The 25,938-nt window shown below is 38.2% G+C and overlaps 9 protein-coding genes across 9 annotated transcripts; 4 read left to right on the top strand and 5 right to left on the bottom strand.

Annotated features, from left to right (window-relative positions):
• Positions 1-10: 10 nt before the first annotated feature.
• Positions 11-4,807, top strand: C5L36_0A08360 (uncharacterized protein; the record flags this gene model as incomplete). Its single annotated transcript, XM_029463855.1, has 1 exon — positions 11-4,807. The coding sequence occupies one exon, from the start codon at positions 11-13 to the stop codon at positions 4,805-4,807; it is 4,797 nt and encodes a 1,598-aa protein (XP_029319715.1).
• A 220-nt stretch (positions 4,808-5,027) lies between these two features.
• Positions 5,028-6,479, bottom strand: C5L36_0A08350 (uncharacterized protein; the record flags this gene model as incomplete). Its single annotated transcript, XM_029463854.1, has 1 exon — positions 5,028-6,479. The coding sequence occupies one exon, from the start codon at positions 6,477-6,479 to the stop codon at positions 5,028-5,030; it is 1,452 nt and encodes a 483-aa protein (XP_029319714.1).
• A 248-nt stretch (positions 6,480-6,727) lies between these two features.
• On the top strand, positions 6,728-8,989 carry C5L36_0A08340 (uncharacterized protein; the record flags this gene model as incomplete). Its single annotated transcript, XM_029463853.1, has 1 exon — positions 6,728-8,989. One exon carries the CDS (start codon positions 6,728-6,730, stop codon positions 8,987-8,989), a length of 2,262 nt encoding a protein of 753 aa, XP_029319713.1.
• A 218-nt stretch (positions 8,990-9,207) lies between these two features.
• C5L36_0A08330 (uncharacterized protein) lies at positions 9,208-12,855 on the bottom strand (the record flags this gene model as incomplete). Its single annotated transcript, XM_029463852.1, has 1 exon — positions 9,208-12,855. The coding sequence occupies one exon, from the start codon at positions 12,853-12,855 to the stop codon at positions 9,208-9,210; it is 3,648 nt and encodes a 1,215-aa protein (XP_029319712.1).
• A 435-nt stretch (positions 12,856-13,290) lies between these two features.
• C5L36_0A08320 (uncharacterized protein) lies at positions 13,291-14,685 on the bottom strand (the record flags this gene model as incomplete). The annotated part of the gene is made up of 1 exon (XM_029463851.1): positions 13,291-14,685. One exon carries the CDS (start codon positions 14,683-14,685, stop codon positions 13,291-13,293), a length of 1,395 nt encoding a protein of 464 aa, XP_029319711.1.
• Positions 14,686-15,839: 1,154 nt separating this feature from the next.
• On the bottom strand, positions 15,840-16,688 carry C5L36_0A08310 (uncharacterized protein; the record flags this gene model as incomplete). The annotated part of the gene is made up of 1 exon (XM_029463850.1): positions 15,840-16,688. The coding sequence occupies one exon, from the start codon at positions 16,686-16,688 to the stop codon at positions 15,840-15,842; it is 849 nt and encodes a 282-aa protein (XP_029319710.1).
• A 939-nt stretch (positions 16,689-17,627) lies between these two features.
• On the top strand, positions 17,628-18,749 carry C5L36_0A08300 (uncharacterized protein; the record flags this gene model as incomplete). Its single annotated transcript, XM_029463849.1, has 1 exon — positions 17,628-18,749. The coding sequence occupies one exon, from the start codon at positions 17,628-17,630 to the stop codon at positions 18,747-18,749; it is 1,122 nt and encodes a 373-aa protein (XP_029319709.1).
• A 1,241-nt stretch (positions 18,750-19,990) lies between these two features.
• Positions 19,991-20,434, top strand: C5L36_0A08290 (uncharacterized protein; the record flags this gene model as incomplete). Its single annotated transcript, XM_029463848.1, has 1 exon — positions 19,991-20,434. The coding sequence occupies one exon, from the start codon at positions 19,991-19,993 to the stop codon at positions 20,432-20,434; it is 444 nt and encodes a 147-aa protein (XP_029319708.1).
• Positions 20,435-20,989: 555 nt separating this feature from the next.
• On the bottom strand, positions 20,990-22,912 carry C5L36_0A08280 (uncharacterized protein; the record flags this gene model as incomplete). Its single annotated transcript, XM_029463847.1, has 1 exon — positions 20,990-22,912. One exon carries the CDS (start codon positions 22,910-22,912, stop codon positions 20,990-20,992), a length of 1,923 nt encoding a protein of 640 aa, XP_029319707.1.
• Between the last annotated feature and the right edge of the window lie 3,026 nt (positions 22,913-25,938).

Below are 25,938 nucleotides of genomic sequence, written 5' to 3'. Positions count from 1 at the left end.
ACTAGCTACTATGCAGTGGGACGATCCGAATAATGGACTGAATACGGATCTTACATTACAGAACACAAACACGAATCAATTGAATGTGGACAAACAAAGGGGACGAAAGAACTTTGTCAAGAAAGTAAAAGAAATAAGACGAAGATCGACATCTGGTATAAGGAAACTAAGCTCATCAACCGTGGGGGGATATCCTCTCGTCAGCTCGGAGGAGACCAATTCATCGAATGGCGAAGTACAGCCAACGTATCCAGATTTTGAGGTTAGCCGGGAAAAAGAAATATCCGATTCGGAGCTAGATCCTTTCAATAGAACTTTGGACAATTACGTAACGTCAACTGTAAAGAATCGGGAAGTTGGTTATCAGGCTATTAACAGAGAGAGCCAAAGGATAACGTCCACGCACAGTGAAATTAGTTATATGTATATGGATCCAAACAACTCAACCTCTAATGTTTCCTATTTTGATGATCTTGATGAAGAGAAAGAGCAGAAGAAGCAGACGGAAGAAAAGGAAGTAATACAACTTCGACAAAAAACGGCATTTTTGTCTGGCCCTATTCCTCTCCCTTCTCCTCCTGATCCATCATACTTTCTGGAAAAGCTTAATAGTGGAACAATGCGTGTCAAACATTATAAATTCTTGGATGAATTGATCAATTCTGCGAAAACAAACAAAAAATGGAACAATTCTTCTATTCTGCAAGAACTTATTAGAAAATTGGCTGTTGAACTAAAAAAGATCAACTATATTTCAATTAAGTCAAATGACCAAATAAAAACTGAATTTTGTATACTATCAATAATCAAATGCCTACTGCTACGAGAAACTTCCACATCGAAAAGTTATTTGCCATTTAATTATTTAACAGAATTGGTAGCGCATAGCTTGATGTCTCCTCAAATAAGATCAATGACTTTAGCAACAGGTATATTAAGTCTGTTGTTAGTTAATAATAAAATTGTAGCCTCAAAGATATTTTTATCTGAGCTCACCATTATGTCAGAAACTCACAGCTTGAACATGGACTCTACAGATGATGAAAATGAGAAGTCGTCAAATCATTCGTCAAACCCATTTTATCAATGGATAAGAAATGCCATTGAATTAGTTGCTACTAGCAACTTGAATTCTGAAGATGCTGTAATGGAAGAATTCATCATGCTGACGTTATTTCTGATATGCGAGATGATTACCAGCTTTAAAAGAGTCAAACACCGCACATTACTTAGATCCAAATTGGAAGAGTCTGGATTGCTTGAACTTTTAAATCTCTCGAAGCAGCTAAAATCGAATCCTGTGAATGACGTTATAAACGAATACTATCAATTACGAGACTCAGACAAGAAAATCATGACACAAGAACAAAGGAGCTTAGATCCGATGAAGAAACTGACACCATCTAACTTGCTAGATGCTGGGCAAACTAATGAGCTGTTAGATAGTCTGGAAAATATGAAGAGTATCGATGAGACAAGGTTTTATAGTGCCTTAGAACTGGTGATCAACATTTTAAAAAAGAACTATAATGACTACACTGAACTAACTGAATCGATATTTGAATTACTACTGTCTAGATTTGATAGTGACAGAAAAGCCATCAGTTTTCTTGTCAAAGCATATGTTCCTATCAGACATGAAACTACGCAGCCAAATTTGGCTGGGAATAGAGAGCCAAGTTACGGGTATTATTCCAATTATCGAAAGTCTCTAGATCCAATGAAACAAAAGGCTGAACCATTTAATTTCGGCAAAACAGAACCAAGTTATACAAATGATTCATTTACAGAAGATCCTATTGGGTCCAGTTCTGATAGAAAATCGCCAGTTGACTCAATATCACTAAACCAGTGTGGTCATTCATTTGAAACTAGCAAAAACTCTTCAGAAATCCAGTATGGCTCCGGATATGGTTATATTGGATCAAACATAGAAAATACAACAAGGGAAAACGCTGTTCAAGTCAAAACAGACACATTCTTTGAGCCATATGATTATTATGACATTAATGCATACTGTTTTAGCAACACAACATGTAGTGGCACGAGCACGGATGAAGAAATACCAAGCATTATGCCTAGAGGCAATTTTATGGGCGGAGTTGGCCCTCCTGACAGTGCTAACGGTCCCGGTAGTGGTTATGGTAATGGACCTGGTAACGACCCGGGTAGTGGTCCTGGTAATGGTTTTGGTAGCGGTTATGGTAATGGACCTGGTAATGGACCTGGTAATGAACCTGGTAGTGGTCCTGGTAATGGTTTTGGTAGTGGTTATGGTAATGGACCTGGTAATGAACCTGGTAGTGGTCCTGGTAATGGTTTTGGTAGTGGTTATGGTAATGGACCTGATAACGACCCTGGTAACGGTCCAAGTAACGGCTCTGGAAGTCATTTTCCTGTGTCATTCTGTGGCCTACCTATTCCTTCCCCGCCTCCGCCTCCTCCGCCTCCTCCTCCATTACCTTTGCACCTGAGATCGGTAGCTAAAGGCACGGTGTCATTACCCCCACCTCCGCCCCCTCTACCTCCTTTTCTCAAAGGATGTAACAAAACATCATCCCTTCTTACATCAGCACTGCCGCCTCCTCCTCCTCCTCCTTTACCGGATAACCTGAAAATCAAGAAAACTATCACTAGCCTTCCTAGTCCAACTGAAGTTGAAGAAGAATCAACTGTCGATGAAGAGAAGGAAAAAGTAGACCCAAATGCAGAACTACTTGACCAACTAAAATCACTGAAAAGAGCACAGACAAAATTGAAACAAGTTCATTGGGACAGAATTGATAATATATCAAATACATTATGGAAAGATCTAGATGACCATTCTATTAACAAGGTACTTGATGAGAGAGGAATTTTATCGCAGTTGGAGGAGTCATTCAAAATAAAAGAATACAAAATGAAGCCAAAAAATCAAAAACCCAAAAAAACTGTATCAGAAAAGACAACTTTTTTGCCAAGAGATTTGAAACAAACATTTGCAATCAATCTACACCAGTTTCATTCCCTATCGGATGTGGAATTTACCAAGAAAGTCCTCCACTGTGATGACGAAATCACAAAAGCTACTAATGTGATAGAATTTTTTAACAATGAAACCGCCACTGAGGTGACGTCAACTCTACTGAGAGATCTTGCTCCATATTCTACTAATATAAAAATAGAAGGTGCGAAACCAAAACGAGACCCCAACGACTTAGAAAGATATGATAGAATCTACCTTGAACTTTGCTACAATTTGTCCAGTTATTGGAAGGCAAGATCGAGGATTCTATTTGTTTCGATTTCTTATGAATCAGATTATTCAGAAATAAACAGAAAATTGGATCTTTTGGAATCCGGTTTAAACAATATAAAATCGTCTAAATCATTGATCGAAATTCTTGCATTGATAAAAAATATGGGGAATTTCATGAACGATGATTCGAAGATTGCTTTGGGTTTTCGGCTTTCTACTTTACAGCGCTTAAGATTCCTGAAGGACACTACAAATAAAATTAGCTTGCTGCATTATATTGAGGCGACAGTGAGAATACATTTTCCGCAATATAAAGATTTTACAGATGAACTAACCGATCTGAAAAAGATTTCAACGTTGAATATAGATGAGTTAGAAAAAAGTGTTGACGATTTCACGAACCTGGTTAGAAGTTGTTACGAGCAATTAGAAAGGGGTGTTTTGAGTGATAAATCAAAACTACATCCAGACGATAAGATTATTGAATACTCTAAAGGTATTATTGGCAAGGCCAAAGTAAAAGCAGATACATTGAAAAAGCGCTTAGCCACGACTCTCGAATTCCTTGAAAGTACAATGATCTATTATGCAGAAGAATACTCCGATAGAAGTAGCAGAAATGGATTTTTCATGAAGTTTGTTACATTTGTAAATGAATACAAAAAAGCGTATCTGGAAAATATCAGACGTGAAGAGGTAGAAAAAAATGAACACGCACGCAAGAACGCCCAGCATAACTCCATGAATAAGGAAGAGGAGGTCAAGGCCCAACAAAATACATTAATGAAACAGTTGATGGTAAGACTGAAAGAAAAAAAAACATTTGATTCAAAGAAAGCCTCACAAGATCCTGCTGGAAATAGACCCGCTGTGCTGAAAAATTGTGACGAAGATAGTTCGTCAAGAGAATCAATTGGTAATTTTAATTTGAACGATATTGAAAAAGAAGATTTAGCTCTAAAAGATATTGAGACTGCTGTTGAAGCCAGCGGTGAAACTGAAACGGGTGAAACCGAAACTCAAGGCCAAGCTGAACCTGATGATGAAACAGAAAGTAGCCATAAAAATGCCAGTAATGGTGGAACTGAAAACGGCGATGCAACTGGTTGTTCTATTGAAGAACTAATTACAAAACATACAGGCTCGACATTTTTCAAATCGTGGAAGGATCCCAAGGACAAAGAATGTATATTATCGAACCCTAAAACTTCATCTTGTAAAGGTTATAACTCAACTACCTTGGAAAGTCTGAAACAGTTCCACGATGAGGGTATAAATGCATCCAAAGATGAAAAGGTCGACCTCAAAACATCTCCAAATGTAGAAAAACCGACGTTAAATGATACCAAAGACCATTTTGAGAAGAGTGATGGATTTGTTTGCAATTTGGAAAATGTAGAGGAAACAGGGGTTGCTCCGCTGCTTCAACTTGCAACTCATGCCAAATCAGGGATAGACGATTCTTCAAGTGAAACTCGGAACTGCCTGCCTTTTGCAGACGATCTTAAAAACTTGGATAGGCGAATAGGCATAGAAACCAAGAATAATGGCAACCTAATAGATTTATAGACTCGCATTAAAACCTGAAATCGTAGATTTCATTAGTTTACTATATAGAAATACATGGTAGAAACACTACGCTAATTATGAAAATAACGGTATCCTTTAATAAACCTCGATTGGACGGCATGTTGGAGTTGGTCAAATTTTGGGTGGTATAAGTACATATAAAAGTCAATCTATTTATATAGAAGTATACAAAAACCGTGTTTTCTACCAGTAAAGCATATTAGTTCACTGCTTCACTTATAATTACATTTTCAGTTTCTTCTTTCTTTTGCGGTTTAATTGAGATATCAATTTTTTTCAGGATGTAGAGTCCCATCAACGCAAGAAATATGTAAAATGAGGCTTGCAATGGCTTGTAGAACATTGCGTAAGTTGTGTACCTATAACGTAATACAACAACTAAGTTTTTCATCTCATCAATAAGATTTTCAATCCTGAAGGTAATTCTAGTATGACCAGTGCCAACATCCAAATATGAAGTTTCATGAGAAATTGTTGGTTCGTCTATGCCAAAAGGTAAAGCATAATCAATGATTTCAGCACCTTCAGGAAGATACACATTAAGTTCAACCTGGTCATACGTAGCATCGTAAATACCATCTAAAATATTTGCTTTCAAAATGTATTCTTCATTGTTCTGTCTGACAAATTGGTTTAAAGCATAATCCCATCCAATGGTGAAGTTATAATGCCATCCACCAAAGATAGGGAACCTTGGACGAATAAGTAATTCATCAGAGTTGAATTGAGAAGTGGAAACATTACCAACTTTGTCCACATAATACATGGAGTTTTCCTCAATTTTCTTTGATTTGTCGAATGGAATTCTCAACACAGCAATGCAATGATGTAATTTAGATGCAATACCACTAGCTAAATATTTTGCCCTTGAGAAACCTTTGGAAAGTTTTGCTGCATGGTTTGTCAATTCGTAATATTCAACCAATTGTAAAACACCAGACCAATGTGATACCCACAAATCTCTCTTTAAATAATTAATAAAAGGTAGAGGAGCATTCTTAACAAACGTGACATCAAGAGTAAATAGAGAGTTCGCTGGGATAGCACTTGAAGAAGAGTATTTCACAGCACTGCTTCCAATTTCAGATTTAACTAAATCATGAGTGAAACTGTTAGCATTTAACTCCTGGTACTCTCTTATGTGAGAAAAGATCAATTCATATGACTGCGTATCATATGGAGACAACGGATAAGCATTGGTAGACAATTTTAGCACTTGATTGTCTTCCATTTCAATAAATTCTGGGTAAGGGGTGAATTGGTTTGTAATAATATAAGAAATAGCAAAGTCAAACTGCGAACCCGGCGCAATAGGATAAGGCAATTCAAGCATGTAATACACCAAGTCATCATCACTGATTGGCATGGCTTTAGGTTGAAGCAAAGAGTTCTTGCCAGCAGGCGTTTGATACAATCCCACCACCAAAGTAATATGCTTCTTAACATCTTTTGGAACAGCAAAAATGTATTGTTTTGAAGGCTCTGTGTTGATGTTTTTCACTTTAATAATATGTTTCTCCTTGGAAAAGGACTTGGCAACGTCAATGGTTTTAGAATACTCAATGTTTTCCCAGTTTTTAGCAAATGGGTGAACAGCCACAGCAACTGACAAAACAAAGGACCAAAGAAGTAGGATGTTGTTGAACTTCATTTTGCTACCTAGCTATTTTCCAGACACTTCTTAACCTTAACAATAACCTATGGCTAGCTGCCACGTTATGTCTCATTCATATTCAACATGAACCGCACTTTTTGGTGTACTGTTTTCATTTTGGAGGCTCGTTTCTGAGAGACAACTGAAAAATTTTAAACAGTTACAATGCAGGTACTAATCCATTCAAAAAGGGTGTTTAATGCAAAATAGGTACGTACCTTAAGAACGAGTGGCCTAACTCTATCATGGGACGTAAACAAAGACAGAATAAGAAAATAGTCTTTTCTGACACAGAATATGAGACACCTATTGTAAATAATGAAGAAAAGGGATACCGTGAAACCGAGTCAAAGTCTGAAAATAGCAGCAACTTCCAAAGAGCCAGTGCCAACAAAAGCCAAGTTTACAAGACAGTCTATTTTGATGACAAATCTACTGAAAATGATGATGAATACAACAGGGAGAATCCTGACAGTGATGATGAGTTTTTTGAGCAAAATCGTTCAGTTAGCAGAAGTCAACTCAAAAAAAATGCTGAAAAGTTATATGAAATAAGAAAAACTTTACCTGTTTATAAAGTCAAAGATGAAATAATCCCACAAATTTTGCAAAATCCAGTCACAATATTGATTGGTGAAACTGGTTCTGGTAAGTCAACCCAGATTCCTCAATTTTTAATGGAGATAATGGATAAGAATATTGCAGTAACACAACCGCGTAGAGTTGCAGCCATGAACTTGGCAATGAGAGTGTCAGAGGAATATGGATGTCATGTAGGAGAAGACGTGGGTTACTCTGTGAGATTTAATAATGCTACATCACATTATACCAAGTTAAAGTACATCACGGACGGTATGTTGCTTAGAGAAATGATGATTGATCCAACATTGTCTAAATACTCTATGGTGATTGTCGACGAAGCGCATGAAAGGACAATTTTAACAGATCTACTTATTGGGTTTTTGAAAGGCCTTTTAATTGAGAGAAATAAGGGTAAAGACGAGCCTGATTTCAAGGTTATTATTATGTCTGCGACGTTAGATGCCGAGAAGTTTTCAAAATTCTTCAACAATGCACCAATATTGTTTGTTGAAGGTAAAATGTATCCAGTAGAAAGATATTACATGGATAAAGCAGCTGATGACATTATCGATACGACAATCAAGTCAATTATTCAAATCAACCAAGGAGAACAATCAGGTGACATTTTATGTTTTCTTCCTGGTCAGGATGATATCGACAAGGTGGTTGATATGCTAACTAATATTGCACCGGAGCTACCAAAGGAGGCACCACATATAGTTGCAATGCCATTATACGCAGCATTGCCACCTCAACAGCAAATGAAGATCTTCTCAAAACTAAAACCAAGACAGCGTAAAGTGATTGTGTCTACCAATATTGCTGAAACATCAGTCACGGTCCCAGGAATCAAGTATGTCATAGATAGTGGCTTAAGAAAAGTAAAAGTATGGAGACATCAGCTGGGCCTTTCTACTCTTTTAACCGTTCCGATTTCCAAAGCATCCGCTACCCAAAGAGCCGGTAGAGCCGGTAGAGAATCATCGGGAAAATGCTATAGACTGTACAAAGAATCGGACTACTTAAAGCTTACCGATACAACAGAGCCGGAGATTCTCAGGTCTGAAATCATTTCTCCTGTTTTGATGTTAAAAAAACTTGGGGTAGACGATATTCTAGGATGGCACTGGCTTGAAAATCCAGGGCACGAATCCTTAGTTGCTTCTTTACAGCAACTCTATACTCTTGGAGCTATAAACAACAGTGGAAATATTACTGAGCTGGGTGAAAAGATGGTAATTTTACCTGTAGCTCCTCATTTGGCATCTGTTCTTATTAAAGCTCAAGAATTTAATGTCCTCGAAGAAGTTATTGATATTGTTTCATGCTTGTCTGTTGATAATCTGCTCTTGAATCCTTCCAGTGAAAAGCGAGATGAGATAAATGCTCTACGTAACGATACGTGTACTTTAGGAACATCGTATGGTGATTTAATTATGCTTAAAGAGATGTTTGATATCTTCAATAACATCAAGGACCCACGGGAAAGGAAAGCTTGGTGTAAAGAAATTCATGTTTCTTATAAAGGCTTCAAAAATGTTAATAGAATTAAGAAGCAAATCAAAGACTATATGATTTTGCTTGGAAATGATGTGATGGATGTTGACGAAAATGACTATGATGATGATATAGCTAATAATAAGCCGCTAGATGTTGAACATATTCTAAAGTCATTCCTGCATGGGTTTATATCTAACACGGCAATAGGTCTTCCTGATAGATCATATCGGACTGTAACTACTGGTAGTCTTATTTCTGTGCACCCTTCTTCATTATTATTTGGTAAAAAAAAAGATGCAATATTGTATATTGAATTTGTCTATACTGTCAAAGGTTATGCAAGGAGTGTGTCAGCCATCAAATTGGAATGGTTACAGGAAATTGCACCAAAATTACAAGGTACAAAAGTGAGTACTGAAAAATAAACTGATGTTTATCGAGTTCACTCTTTTGAGTCACATAATACCGGAAAACTTTAGCATAGAATTTAATCATTATCACTCATTTCTAGATTAATGGCAATAAACACCATTAAGTTTACTTATTTTTCATCAACGATAAACTATGGAAAACAACTAAATCTATTAAATATTTGAACACTGAACCATAACTATATAAATCACTTTAAGTTACACATGTATATCTAGTAGTCGTTAATAGAAGTCTTAACATAATTCTTGCTTCTGAGGTCGCCTATATATTTATTCCATAACATATTGGAGGATAGGCAATCAGCATTACCACATATAATAAAGCTATACTTTGCTCTGGTCAAAGCAACATTCATCCTTCTCTTATCAGACATAAAACCTATATTACCATGTACGTTGGACCTCACTGTGGAAAGCAGAACAAAGTCCATTTCTCTACCTTGAAAGGCATCGATAGTAGCAACAACAATCCCGTTAACATTACACACCGTAACATTCTTCTTTTCACTTAAATCTTCCTTATCGACTGTTCTAGTAATCTTGGATCTATAAGGGTTGATTACTGAGTTTTTCTCAAGTGCATTAACAATGAGGTCTCTTTGTGCAGCATAACCTGTCATAACTCCAATGGAAGAAGGCGCAACTTGATGATCTACAATAAGCTTTTCAACCATTCTTTCAATGTACTGGACTTCCTTTATATTAACCCAAGAAAATCCAAACTCTTCTCCGGATATGGAAAATTTTTTGCCTTCTAATGCACCAACTCCTTTGTGATCTAGGAAGAAAACAGGATACTTAATTGTCGGTTTCTTTCTTTGTTCTGCAGTTATACCATCCTTCAACTTGTTGTCATAAAATTCCCTTCTTGAAAACTCTGAAATATCCGGATGCATTCTGTACTGAGTATCAAGCATATAAGGATCATCGTAGGTACCGTTTTCCAAAACTCTCTGAAACAAAGACATTTCCAAGCTTTTTACTCTAGTAAAAACACTTAGTTGAGCAGTGTCACCAACCAAAATGACCTTTTTACAACCTTTAGCACCTAGTGGTATTAAAGTCGACGGTTCCGACGACTGCGTTGCTTCATCCATTATAATCACTGGCATACTTTTAACATTCTTTAAATATGGACCTGCTATACCTGCGGTTGTTGCAAATATAATGTTAGCCTGCTTGACTAACTGCTCGCCGTATTTAGAACATCCATCCAAATATTTGGAAAATTCAGACGATGAAACACTACCAGGGTCCCTCTTTACTCGCATTTCAATATCTTTTAAGTTTGAAGGCAAAATTCCAGAGATCTTATTGTGTAGACACACTTCACCTAATGGGTGCTCCATATTATATTCTCTCTCCTTGGACAAGGATGTAATACGCAAAATAATATCCTTGTACTTGGGCATCAATTTTTCTGCAATGTTATCAACGGCTAGGTTTGACGCAGCAACAACTAGGATTGGATAATAGTGAAGATTTTCAAGCAACTGAAGGATAATTTCATGAATCGTCGAAGTTTTACCTGAACCAGGCGGACCTTGTAATATTGTAACTGAGTTATTAAAGGCGGACTGTAGTGCATCCTTTTGGGATTCATTCAAATTATTAAAATATTTGTGAATTCTATTATTAAAATTTATCCTCTTGACCTTACTTTTACCCAGAATTAAGTTGATAAATTCCTTATTCTCGATTTGATTCATGGAGTTCAAAATTCTACCCAAAACATTAGACCCTGGAACAAATGCAAATTGATCACCTTTTTCATTTATCGGGAAAGTAGAGCTGTTCCACGGATATAGCCTTAAATTAAAGGAGGATGCCTGGTTGTCCTTTTTGGCAACGGCATGTTTTCTAGCTCTGACCTTAATTTGTCTACCCCGTTTATCAACCTTTGCTAAAGTACTTCCGGCAACATGAGCGACCCAGAACTCGGGTTTTTCTGACCAATTCAAATTAACATCGGATTTCCTCAAGATGAAAATGGGTTGATCTCTAACAAAAGGATGCTTTTTAAGATGCTTTATATCATCATTCACATACATTTGAAACCATTTTTGAGTGGATCCATTCATAGAACAAAACTCCTTATCTTTCCATTCGAATTTGACATCGGTACAAATGTCAACTTGAAACAGTTCCTCTAAGAGCAAACTGTAAGTTAGATAGCTATAATATTCGTTAATACTATCAAATTGCAATTTGATAGCACCCGGCAGTGTATTTTTTATAATTTTTTTAAGTTTTTCAAACTTGTCCTCAACTCTTAATTCATCTGGTGTGAGATCCTTTAGTAACTCTTTCGATATTGGAGATGGTATACTTGATTTCAGATCGAGCTTAGAGGATTTCTTCAAACCATCTTTATTCATTTTTGCATTCTCATTCTTTTTGCTTTTCTTGTCCTTCTTCTTTTCGGACCTTTTCCGATCTCCTGAACTTTGCGTGGAGCCAGTTTTTTCGCTTTGTTGAGTTGAAATAAAAGCACTATTTTTTTCCTCGGGAAGACTCGAAGACATCGATGTTGTTTTCTTAACCTTCTTCTCCTTTCGAGGTTTTGATGCGGAATTGTCATCTAAATCATTTTCAGCTGACATGTCAGAAATATTTCCACCGGAAATTTCGCTGGGTAGATCACCCTTGTTTCTATTTTCCTTTTCCCTTTTGTCTGGTTTATTTGATTGTGTTAAAGTATCAAAACTGGGCGTCATATCTCTAGCACCCAATTTTTTCACTGGTGATGATTTGGGGTCATTGCAAGGACCAGTTGAAACAATAATATTTTTGAACTCTTCATAGGTTGGATCTTCAAAAAGCGTAGAAAGGAAACTGGCCTCATGTCTCTTTACAAACTTTTGCTTTCTCAGATCTGCATCTTTCAAAATACATTTGGCACAACATGGTATCTTATCCTGGTTGATTCCCAAGTTTTTCCTTGAACCACATCGAAAGCATTTTAAGCTGTTCAAACGATACATATTATCGACATATCTCAGAAGTTTGTCCTTAGACGCAAATGAGTAAATCAATGGATCAAACCCAGACCCAGTCAAACAGGAACTACAGCACAACCCCACATTATTGCTTTCAAGTAAGACTGAATTCAAATTATTGAGATCAGCCTCACCACAGGATTGACATTTAATTGCGTCATTCAACCCACCATAGACGACGGACATATTTTTATGGCCAAAATCGATGATATGAGCACTTGCAGCGTCAAAATGGTTTAACTCAACAGGACATTCGTCACAGTAAAATTCCAATACATCGTAAACGCCAATTCCAAGGTCCAGGACGGGTGCTAATTCCAAAGAACTAGGTGCACCAGAAGAAGATACTTTGAAAGAATCTTTATGGACTTCTCTGTTGTCAGTTTGAGAAATATCTGACTGCTTATCAGATTTTGGTAGCTTTGACTTTCTAGTTTTCCCTTTTTTCTGTTTATTATTTTCAAACTTTGCAGATTTCGAAACTGTATGTGCCCCCTTGTCGATGCTAATTGCGTCTTCCTTTCCCTTTACACTTTGACTCACTCGATTCGTTCTCTCTAGTCCTGAAGTTCTTTTCACAACTCGGGAATCCTCCTTGGCCTTCACTGGAAAATTTGGTTTCTTGGTAAGTTTAAGTTCTTGATGCTTTTTGCCCTTCCCACTCTTCTTCTTACCACCTTTCACACCATTTAGTGTAGACGCTATCTCATGAGTAGATCTTGGATTCTCAACATATTTTTTATTCTTTGGTGCAGATCCTATTGCTTCTGTCACTTGGCTTTTTGGTTTGATTCCCCCTCTTCTTCTCCTCTTATCCGCCTCTGTGGAATCTGTAGTAGATTTTGCCTCATGTGTAGACATAGTTGCCGCTTTTAGTGAGACCAACTTCTCTGATGTAATCACTGGTTGAGCTTTGTTGACAGACCTATTGCCTACGCTGAAAGACGCCTGGATACACAGCTAGATGTAGATTTCTCACAATTATACAGTTTGGCTGATTTGAAATTTGAAATAAAAAAATAAAAGAATGATATAATATGATATGCTCACGTGACGTCTCCAATAAGACTTGTACGTCAATAATGAGTATGTGTTGTTGGTACACTTAAGGAGTCGATGGAATAAGGCCAAATGGTTGAATAAGGGTAAACAGCTATAAATGGGTGTATACACATGCAATTCCAATATAATCAGTGTTGGACGATGGGGCAACTATAAAAAAGCCATTCTATGGGATCCCTCTTGATACAAATCTAAGGATGAATTTTTGCACGTTGCCCTCCCTCTTAGAGTTGCTCATTCTCTAAGTGGCAATTCAACGTCAACGTGCCAGCCATGATCCAGAACATCGCTTGGGGTTTGGACATCAACCTCTCTCCAAGAGTTGATCCATTTCTCGACAACTTCAGAAAACCAGAAATCGCCATTTGGTTTAATGAAGGAATAATGACCCCCCAAATCTGCAGTTGCCATATAAATCCAAGGATGTCTTGAAATATCCAAAAATGGGTAATCTGGAGAAATCATTGGATCATCTATAGAGTTGATGACCAAGAGTGGAGTTTTAATTTTATAGATTTGAAATACAGGTGATGCAGCATAATAATAGTAATCACCACTTGGTAAATCGAGTAGTTTGCTTGTATAAGCATCATCAAAATCTCTAGAGTTCTTTATTGTTTTCCTCAAATGATCATACCTCTCTTGGCTGAATATAGGGTTTTCCTTCAAAACCTCCTTGTTATTCTTGACCATTCTCAATAGGAAAGAGTTAACAGCAGGTTCAAATAAATACCGACCACTCCAAGAATTTGAGATATGAAGCATCGAATTATACAGATTCCAAGGGGATGAGACAGTAATTGCAGATGTCAAGAGGGTATTTTTACCTTCTTTAATCAAATAGTTTGCAATTTGCAAACCACCAAATGAGTAACCAATTGCATGGAATTGCCTCTTTTCATCATCCAGTTCATATTCGTCATGGAACTTATGTAAGATGTATTTTAAATCGTCCGTATCTAAACCGGTGAACATATGAGGAGTTGTAATTTTGGAACGACTACAACCTCTTTGGTTCAAAACAACAACACGGTGACCCTTTTGTTGTAGCTTATAACAAGTTGCTCTAATTGGAGCTTCTTGAATACCACCGGCTAGACCTGGTAAAATAATACTGATTGGAGAATTATCCTGTTTCCATTCATTTTTTAATTGCGCCAATTCATTCGGAGCATAATAACGACAACGAGGGTGTAATCTTGGGTACCCCTCTGGCATTGTTTCCTTACATTTCCTTGAAAAATACTCATCATTCAACTCTTCACTTGGAGGGTTCACCAAATAGTCCAAAGTGAACTCACCAGCATGGATATGTTTGAAAGTCCCCTTGAGTTCTTTGGCCTCCTCATGAGACAATGAGACAATTTCACGGGCAAAATAAACGGGATATTTTGTATGGAAATCGCCCTTGAAGGTGTGCAATGTTTGCAAAGTACCTGTAAATAAGGTTGGTTTCAGATAATGCCTTGCGCCATCTTTAATTTCAGGTATGTTCTTTTCGACAAACTTATCGAGTGACACCACTGAATTTCCAGACGCACAGTCATTAGACGATTTTAATGGTAACTCAATGGGATTTTCGGCATGGTATGAATGAACGGTGTTTCTAAACCCCCAGTTAGGCAACATTGCAATGGATATCCCAAGATGGTCTAATAAAATAGGGAGAACTGGAAGTTACATGTCAAAAGAAACTGGTGTAGTAACAACACCTCATTTCAGTAGGCCACAATTCTATGAGGGTTGTATGAGGCCAACTATGTGGGCCATTAAGACCTCGGGGGAATCCATATGTCGAGAGATATCCCGAAAAGTCCTTAAACTACCGCAAAGAAATAATTCACTCGAATCTGATGTTCATCTTTAACGAGTTTCTCCTTTGAGAGAGTGCAAAGTGCATCCTCTGCCACTGAAGTATGGCCATTCTTCAACACCATGTCTGGTATTCGGTCGACTACATAGTATTCATTCTATAATGTGGAGAGATTAGCCATCCGGTATGGGTAGTGACAACTCTATTTGCCTTTTCTGAAACAAGCAATTGTAGCACAAGCTGGAACGTTGGACGGAGTCTACCAATCCAATGTGGTGTAGCAGAAGAAGGGGAGCCAGGAGGATTGGGAGGGTCAAGAGGAAACTAGGCCCTGTAGGAGCTGGCTTTACCTCCGAGACGCTTCAACATCCCCGTGATTTCTCTTAGTCGGTCGAAAACCAGAGTCTTACACAGTAGTACTTGTCTATACTTTACAACTGTGTGGATGGCATTTCCTTCTCGGATCTGGAGGATGCCAATGTACCGTTTGCGGTTAAGGGGGGAGATCTAACTTGAAAGATCCCCGGATGGCATTGGGGAGCAATGCAATGGGGACAGTAGATAAAATGTGCGCATAGTATGTGCAATGCCTCAAATGCGATGCATTAATAACGGCATTTTCCAATTTTTCAACGTCTCTGGCGGAACAGCCATGTATGGCGACTTCGTTGCCAAGAGCAACGCGTCATTGGCAACATTGAATGGATCCATAATAATTATTTTGAAGGAAGAGATGAAAAATAAAATATATATATTTCCCAAATAGAAAACTAGACATTACAACAACAACAAAAGAGATAACCAAAACAATGGGAAAAATTAGAGTAAAAAAATAAAACAGATAAGAAACCGTTACAATTTGAGTAAGTTTTCAAGTCATTATAAATAATAGTAAAGCGATTTTTTGTTGTTGGATTTAAAAATATTTCAGCAAAAGAGCAAGAGTCAAGTATAAACCACAACTTGTACCTCAGACTTCTTCAGTTGCATGTTCTTCATCATTGTGCTTATATTGGGGTAGTGGAATAGCATGAATAGTGAAATATGAGTTCGTTTTATCCATCAAGCCGGCCTGCATATTGTAGAATCCCAAACAACCAGCCAAAATTGCGAAAAAGCCACCTGCTTTGAATAACTTGACGCTGCCAATAAATTGTGAAATTGTAAATAAAAACACGAAAAACCAAATGAAAAACATCAATGCCGATAACGTTAGAGTGGATTTAAATGTGCAAATCCACAAGAAAAAGGCGAAAAGTGACCAAGGTAAAAAGAAAATAGCAACCGATTGACCATATTGATAATCATTTGCATATGCTTCCTTGATACCGCCTACATTCATTAAAACAAAGGCATATGATGACCAAAAACCTCCAAACATTAAAAATGTACAACAAGCCCATGTGTTGTTAACAATAAAGCATAAAATCCCCACAATCAATTCAACCACACCCGAAGTAGTTAGAAATGCGCCTAAGAGAGTGTTTGGGGCAGTAACCGATCTAGCATGCATTTGAACCAAACCAATGGAGATGGCCGAAGCAGAAAAGGCTGCCAAGCCTGCCGGAACAGGGTTGGCAAACTTCCGCATTGCGCTAGTGACCTTGCGACTACCAACTTCAAAAGTACCGCCAAAGGCCTTTGTGAATTCGTTCTTGTCAATTGGAACGTCATTGATGTATATATTCTTCTTGTCGTGACGAAACGAGCTAACAGTTGGAACCTTGGCCACCTCTTGGAAAGAGTCGCCGGATCCTTCCAGAGACACCGGTTTGATTTCTCTAGAGTCCATATCGTTGTGTAAGCTACTTGCTGCCATTGTGTACTTGTGAGGTTTATGAGTGAGGGAAAAATAGACAAAGGAACGGGGAAGGGGGGGTCTATATTAAGTTTCTCCGTTTCAGATGAGTGTCTGTACTAACCACGAGAACAGATATGAGATGGAGTGAAAGAGAGTAAATTGATTACAAACAGATTCAAGAGAGAGAATGCTATAGGAGACAAACAGAGTAAAATTACGGAATACGATAGATAGGGGGGAACAGAACATTATATAGTCCAAATGGATCATAACTTGTCTATTCTGTCTATCAAGATACAATATGGTGGTCTATGCCTGTCATTGCAGATGCATGGATAAGTTTTACAAAGGAACTTATTATTTGGCACCCTGTCTCTTTTTTTTTCCCCCATTTGGGCACTGACCGACAATAGAAAACGGGGTGAAAGGGTGGGGTCAGCCGCATACAAGGGGGAAAACGAGAAGGAGAGGGGTGCGCGAGTGTAGAGGTGGGGGTTTCCTTTCATCAATTACTCGGCCCCCGGACATTGGCTACGCATGAGGTTCATCATCATTTCGGAACGGCCAATGGAGGGGGAGGCGGGGGACTCGATCGGCTAATAGGAGTCGCGTCGGCTAACGGGGGCTCGGCTTTTTTTTAAGAGGAGAATTTATGATTTTTATTTTTATTTTTATTTTTATTTTTATTTTTATTTTTTTTTTTCTATTTCTTTTTTTTCTATTTCTTTTTTTTTCCCACGCGTTTGAAGATCTTCCGTTGACAAATTGTTTGTTTCAACTACCTCCTGATGTACAACACTGGCATTTGAATGAGAAGATTCCCACCCCCCCTGCCTTACCCCCTTATCTGTCTCCCCAAAGTTTCTCTCTTTATCTGTTCAACAGATCCACTGCTTCTAAAACTGCTTCTATCACTGTTGCCGTTGTTTGTCTCTTGTCTCAAGCACACATTTTACAATGGCTCTCTCGCATTATAAACGATGCCTTGAAAAACATCTCCTGAAATCAAACAGGAAAATAGGACTCTTGGCCTTCATCGCCCTTGCCCTACTTTTCGTTCTCTGGTCAACAAGAGAGGATTCTGTAAGGAACACAATTGCCGAAAACAGGAAAAACTCAAAATATTCTTATACTACCAATAGAGACTCACTCAAGAAAAACTGGGTCCCAAAGAACCTACCCAAGGATCATATCTCAACCTATGATTTGAATAAGTTGAAAACTACAAGTGACCCCCTAAATAACAAGGAGAAGATTCTAATTTTAACGCCAATGGCTAACTTTCACGAAGAATACTGGAATAATCTCCTCGCTTTAGATTATCCAAAATCGTTGATTGAATTGGGATTCATTCTTCCAAGAACTTCAGAAGGTGATAAGGCCCTCAAGAAATTACAATCGAAGGTGAAACAAGTTCAGTCAACAACAGATAAATACTCGAAAATCACCATCCTAAGACAAGACAATGATTCTCAAGATTCTCAATTGGAGAAGGACAGACACGCTTGGGACGTCCAAAGAGAGAGACGCTCCCAAATGGCCACTGCTAGAAATTCCTTGTTGTTTTCAACTATAGGCCCCTTCACTTCCTGGGTTCTTTGGTTGGATTCCGATATAGTGGAAACCCCACACACTTTAATCCAGGATTTGGCCAAACATGATAAACCCGTCATTGCAGCAAATTGCTATCAAAGATATTATGATGAGAACCTAAAGAAGGATTCAATTAGACCTTATGACTTCAATAATTGGGCAGAATCGGATGAAGGACTACGTTTGGCGGCTACTCTCCCTGAAGACCAAATCATTGTCGAAGGTTATCAAGAAATAGTCACTTACAGACCCTTGATGGCACATTTCTACAACCAAAATGGAGATCCTGCAGAAGAAATGGCATTGGATGGTGTTGGCGGAACTTGTCTGCTGGTTAATGCCGACGTCCACAGAGATGGCGCAATGTTCCCCAACTTCCCATTCTACCACTTGATTGAAACCGAAGGATTCGCCAAAATGTGTAAGAGGTTGGGCTACGAAGTTGTAGGTCTACCAAACTATTTGGTATACCATTACAACGAATAAGGAAGAAGAACCTCAGCATTTCCGTTTCTTTCCCCATTGCATTGTAAGCACCCCCCCCCCCCCCCCCTCCATCTCTTTTCTCTCTCTGTTTCCTCATTGTATCTATAGAAATTACATATACTAGAACCACCTTAATAAACTTCCACATCAAAGGAGCCACCACAGTTCCCCTGAAATACCACCCTCTTCGTTACCAAGATTTCTCCATAAACATCAGAATCAGCCTCTTTTCAGGTGGCCTCTTTACCGATCCCTTTCCTACCCTCCCCCCCTTGTAATTTTCCATTATTAATAACCAGATTAGGAATACCCCCCTCTACATAATTCAAGGCATGGTAATTTACCGTTGAGATGCGAAAGGAGCGAATTCTCTTATCTGGACTCTATCAGCTGACGGTAATTAGGAGTCGTATATCTATGGTTGATTATACTTTCTTTTGACTCCAAAATAACAAGCTCGCAAATTGTCTCAAGCAACAGCAACAACAACAACAAGATGTCGCCTTTAGCCGAGAAGGAAACTGCTTCTTCGAATATCGACATTATAAAAGTCTTAAAAAACTCAAATTTGACCCCATCCCAGAAAGTATCGGTAATTACTGAAATCAATAACAAGAATCAACCTTCTAAAAGTACGTTATGACAACACCCTCTCCTACAAGCTGATCCAGCTTACTAACGCCCGTTCTTTAGACTTATCGCATGTCCCCTGCAAGTTCTTCCGTCAAGGTGCTTGTCAGGCTGGAAATTCATGTCCTTTCTCTCATGCCACCGATAGCTCCTCAAGTTTGCAACCTTGCAAATACTTTTTAAAGGGGAATTGTAAGTTTGGTGTAAAATGTGCTTTGGCGCATGTTTTGCCAGATGGTAAGAGATTGAATACCTCGTCTACTTCTCATCTGACCCTTCGGTCCAACAAACAACCTCTCAGAACCAACTCGGGTTCACATTCGAGTCCTAGCAATGTCTCCTCAGAGCCTATCAATATAGCAAATGAGCCACAGTATCAAGGTTACAATGAGTTCACATCAGCACCAAACAATCAGTTTGCTGCTGCTAACATCAATTTGGTGGCGCCTCAGCAATACCTTCATGATTACAGTCAACAGCAACAACATCTTCTTTATCAACAACACCAACAACAGCAGCAATTCTACAGTAAGAATTTATCAACTACGGAAAACCCAATAATTGACACCAGTGTCACCGAGTACGGTTATCCAGTATTTAGTAATTCCTACATGTCTTCTCCTCCTTCAACGCTCCCACTATCAGCCGCAACAACTTACACCCAATCTTCGCCTACCTTCTCATACGGTAACTCTATATGGTCAAATAGTTTGAATGTTCCGTCGATATCAAACACAAGCACTTCAAACGTGGGCTATAATCCACTATTCAATTCTCCTTCGGAATTGATGTATTCACCAACTTCCTCTTCCAACATGATATTGCCATCTTCGAATTATCAAAATACCACTAACTCCTTGATTGATTCTGAGTTTGATGACGATACAGAAGATATCGATTTTATCCCAAATTCATTGGTCGACTTGTTGACCCCTCAAGAACTCCACAGGAGGAAATCAAGAGCTTCATTTGGCTCTCAAGCTCAGTTCATTGGTATGCCAAGCCTAAAAGAATTAACGTTGGCTGAAGAGGAAACCACGTTTATTATGGATTAGTTGCTGTGGGTCAGCATACGAATTCCAAAAAAGATAAAAAAAATTTAAATAGAATAAAAATATTAAAAAATTTTATGGGGATAATAGGGGTTAAAAAATAACAGAAAAAGCTTTGTTTTGTTCATTTTGAAAAAGTAAAAAGAATTGAAAGAAAATATACTTTTAAGAGGTATGCGATGTTGGGGCTTTATTATAACAGGATTTATTTATTAGTTACTGGTTTTTTTTTCATTTTTACTAGAGAAAAATACTCTTGGATACCATGCATGGTTTTTTTTTTTATTTTACAATCTGCTTTTGTTTTTCTGCTTTTCAGTCACGGTTAGTTTTTTCTATTAGCTTTTCTATACTTTTTTAGCAAGTTTTTATAAGTGTCGAAAAAGAATAGAATTTAGTATGTACAAAAATACAATCGCAAGATTAACTAGAACTAATATTTATATAAGGAAATGCCAGGAAATATTATTAAGAAAAAAGTGGGGAACAAAAGATAGAGAAATGTTTAGTAAAACAGAATTTGTGGTACAAAAGAGACGTTGGAGGTAAAACTCCCAATCAACGGAAATCAGTCTTACCAATACCTCTCTTACCGGAGAACAAATGCTTAGGCATTGAATCACCAATATGATGATCACCTTCACCCTTTCTTGCATTTCTGTTTCTTTCTCTTCTTTCCATTTTATGGATTCTTTCGGCCTTGGATCTAAGTGCACCATCGTCAATACCATCGTTCAGTCTATCAGATTGGTTCAATGGTCTAACACCACCAGCCTTAAACTCATCTTCAATTGAACTACGCAAAATATCGGCACCCTTAACATTAAGAGCTCTCTTACTCTTCGATTTACTGTTCTTCAATTTGTCAGTGTCATGACCAACCAAGTACATATGATTCTCCAATTCACCAAAGGATTTGGTAATCTTGGATCTTGGCATGATTGCTCTGTTATTCAAGTGTTTCTTATTACGAGCTTCATTGATCATCTTCTTTTGCTTGTCTCTGATCCATGCTGCCTTTTCACGTATTTGGTTGATTTCGTCATTTTCATCTTCCATATCATCATCTGAATCATAAAATCCTTCTCTCTCTAATTGCTCTTCCTCTTCCTCCAAGGCCTGCAATTTAGATGCAATTTCTGGGTCAAGGAAGTCATAAACATTCTTACCGTTCAAGATTTCAGGCATAATATCCTTCTTCCATTCATCATCCTCCAGGATATATTTCTCCTTCAGGTTAATATTATAGACACCGGCACCACCATTTTCAAGTTCGACATCCTTGGCCAACTTTCTTCTATTTGGATCATTTGGATCATATTTCTTCAAGGCTTTAACGGCATCAGGAATATAGGCTTCTCTGTCAATGTCGTCACGTGCAACCGGCTTTGACACGTGGATTTTATTAAGCACGTTATCAACTCTACCAGAACCTTTTAACTTCTGCTCAATTCTTGAAGTTAATAGTTTCTCACATGCCTTGTTTCTAACTTGCATGACATTATCATCGTTATGACAAGAGGTTTGCATGATCTCAACTCCTGGTATGGATAAAACGCTGTTGATTAAGTCTTGCCTTTCTTGATCCAAGTCTTCAATTCTAATGATATCTGTCTTGTTAACCACAACTAAGACAGATTTGTTTGCAAACAATGGTTTGATGGAATTGAACAACTTGACTTGAGACTCGATACTGAAACCACACTGTTCACTTAAATCCATAAAGTAAAGGACGGTGGATCTCAAATGAGCAATTGCATAGATGGACTGCATTTCAATATTGTTCATTTCTTCTGTTGGTCTATCTAAGATACCGGGAGTGTCGATGGCTTGGAAACGTAGATATTTATAGTCAAAATGTCCAACGTATAAAGATTTGGTTGTAAATGCATATGGCTGGACATCAACGTCTGCCTTTGTGATACATTTCAAAAAGGAGGACTTACCGACATTTGGATAACCACAAATCAATAAGGTTCTTGTGTTTGGATCAATGGAAGGCAATCTACCAATATGCTGTCTAACTTGCTCAAGATACGTTAAAGCATCTTTTAGCTTTTTAGTCACTGTGGCCATTCTACCCAACGCTGCTCTCTTCAACTGTTTACATTGGAACAAGGATTGACCGAACTTCAAAAGACGAATGTAATCTCTTGAAATTTGCTCAATAAAGGTTTTAGCTCTTGAGACCGAACCAAGGGAAACCTTATAGTGATTTTTCTCATACAAAGTGTCCATTAAATCTCTATGGAAAGGATGCAAGTCATTAATATTTGGGAATTTGCTTAAAATTTCATCGAACTTCTCAATGAACCCTTCTGCTGTGAACTTAACTTTACGCATGTAGAAGGCTCTAATTCTCTGAATTTGGAAACCTTGTCTAACAACAGTTGGAGTTTTTCTTTGAGTTCTATTTAAGACAATGTCAAGCATGTCATTTGCGGTTGGGACACTTGGAATATCTTTCCAAGTTAATTGCATCTTGGGATAGTACTGCTGTCCAGTGTTGGTTTCAAAGAATTCGATCTAATAAATCAATAACTAAGGGTAAGTATTTGGTAAGATAATGAAATGAAGAAAAATTTTTTTCTTTCTAGAGCATGAAATTTTATGAAAACTATTTTCCTAAAATGGAGAATTTCAAAAAAAAAAAATTAACAGAGAAATTAAAAAAAAAAACTTGATAAAAAGTCAACAAAAAATTGAAAAAAAATTGAAAAAAAAAATTGAAAAAAAAAATTGAAAAAAAAAACTAAAAAGAATTGAAAAAAAAGACTTATATTTTCCATTATTTCTGCAGGATCTGAGTCACAAATTTATAACTGGATAGATTACCAATATCGTCGAGTCGCTCGACGACAATTCACAAGTTATAGAAACACCAGTGAGCCGAGTCTCGTCAAAATCCCAATAGGTGATGATCATCCCCCAACTAAACGTAGTCTCCAGGTAGGCAGGAAGGGGAGAGGTTAAACCCTTGTACTTCCATGTGTCATGAAGAGTGTCACAAGCAAACCAAGCTCACAAGAGTGTCCAACGCGTTTACAGAAGAAGGTACTACAGTAAGCCATCGTGTCAAACAGTAGTGGTTTTTTCCCCTTACCCCCGCTCCATGGGCATGATGTATCGTAATGCGCCATTGGGAGAGAGGCAATTTGGTGTGACACCCTCTTCGTCTACAAGAGGATGGAGGTGTCGATACGAAAACTCGGAATGTTTGAAATCCCTCTCTCCTCCGCACATCTACAACCAAGTATAGTGGAGATTGGTACACTTCAAGAAGTGGTATCAAGCTGCAACTGAGGACAAAACCTGTAACATAGTAGACGCCGGAGGCCGGACATGCATATGCATGGCTGTGTGTTTGTTTCAGTTGCTGTACACCATCTCCTCGCTTTACGGTATAAAGTTATCCAATAGCAGTAACAAGATATTACGCGCTGGGGACGAGCAGTTATAAATAGCTGGAATTCTGTTAAGGTTATATTTGCAGCAGAAATTCTATATATAGTGCACATAATATTCGAAAAGTATAAGTGATTTTGGACAAAGCGCATCATCCTCTAAGAAGGGGATGTTCCTTGTCAAATACCAGATCTTAACCTTGGCGTTTGTTGTGTATTGTCGACAAGAAAGGCGCATGCATGACAAGACAAGAAGAAAGGGAGAAGGTTAAGCACGTAAAGGCTTTTACCATAACAATGCTTCCCATTGTATTCATCCATAGAGGATTCGGAAATAAAAGGTGTAAAATTTTGGCAACACGCATGCGTCATGTGGATAATTCAGACAGTTTTTCCCTCCCATATTGCGGCCTCACATTTTCGAACCTAATTACATGGAGACGCACATGCCAGCAACTTTAAAAACGGCAAGTAGCAACATAAACACATGTGGACGACACTCGGAGTTGTAATTGTACTCTTTTCTTTCACGATTCCCCGTCAGTTGCGAACCTAAATAGGAAAAAAAAAAAAAGGTTCTATTTCCTGTCAACACGGATGGGCTCCTTCCTCCAGCAACACCCACTACAAGGAGGGACTACTTTTGTGAGCCACTACATGTGCGTGAAAGGGGGAAACTGGGAGGGGTGAAACAAGGCAAGCAAGCTTCTACAATGGTTCCACTGTTTCTGAAGAAATTGTTAGGCAGTTGATGCTCGGGCCTAACTATAACCGGAATCGGATGAGTTAGACGCCAAAGTTTACCTGCGCCAGTGTCTCAGATCTGTTTTGTCTCTGTTTATGAACACATGGAAATTATTTTGTCCTAACTTGGCTCTTGAAAGGATAAAGAGAAAAAAAAAAGCATTACAAATAGCATCGTCATATAATTACAATAAAGTCCTTGCCAGTACAAGCTCCAGCGTCCTAGCAGATTGGGTTAAACATATTTGCGCAGTCTGACTTTAATGACCTAACGAGAAAGAAGGAGGACGATAATGGTGATACATTGACCACGGACATCTGGGGGTCTGTCTGTATAGTGAAAACCTTTTGTAATGTTGTCACCTGTGATGTTCTCCTCTTTTGCATATGATCCTATTGACGGACTTTTGCGAACCCAGTTCCAGGAAATAGTCGGCGGCTACGGAAATTAGCCTCTCTAAAAATGAGGTAGCGTCTTCTACTTTGCGCGTAAGATCTACAAATAGTACGCTGTATATAGATCCACGATTCTCGGATAGACCGACTAACCCCTGATTGACGAGGCTTATGTACACTAGCAAAAGGCATATTTCCCAGAGGAAGTCTAAAACCCTTTACAATTAATACCACATGTCATATGTACAAAAATACATTTGCATAATTACGCAAACTCTTTATGCATTGATACATGCATTATTACTTGCAGATAAATAAAGAATTTATTAATGTAAGACAACGTCCAATGGATAACCAACACTATCATCCTTAAATTCGCACAATTTTCCCTTGGTACAGTATTGGAAATACATCGCCGCGTCATGGACGCCGCACACTTCCCAATCGGGCGACGCGTGCGCCTAGATCGTCCGTGCAGAACAAAGAATTGGTATCAAGAAAACGCACTACTTTGGTGAATTGGAAAGACTAACTACGTTAGCTGCGAATTAGTTGCGCTAGGTGTGTATTTTAGTCGCGCAAATGGAAGTTTGATGCTGTGAGAATGCGAAAAGGCATATATGGCTCAAGGACAGGCACAGCTTGTACCTGAATTGAGCTAGTGATGTTGGTCAATCCCAAAGAGCATGTCCCACCCTTTCTCTATGGAATTCATTGATTATACTTGACCTGAGTCATCACTACAACATAATATGCACATGTGATCACCGGGATTAGACGTAGGATATCTTGCATGAGCAATTGAAAACTTCATGGTGCACAAAACGTGTTTCCTCCCTATTTAATTCTCCTTTGATTAATAGATCTCCACCTTTTCCCTCTCTAGTCTAGCGGATTGTCGTTTCTTTTTCAGCAAGTCCACTCTCTCTGTTGGCCCTATTTCTCCTTTTGATTTTTCCTATT

The sequence above is a fragment of the Pichia kudriavzevii genome, chromosome 1 (genome assembly GCF_003054445.1).
Source record: "Pichia kudriavzevii chromosome 1, complete sequence".
Lineage (NCBI taxonomy): Eukaryota > Fungi > Ascomycota > Pichiomycetes > Pichiales > Pichiaceae > Pichia > Pichia kudriavzevii.
This window is presented reverse-complemented; position numbering and strand designations above follow the sequence as displayed.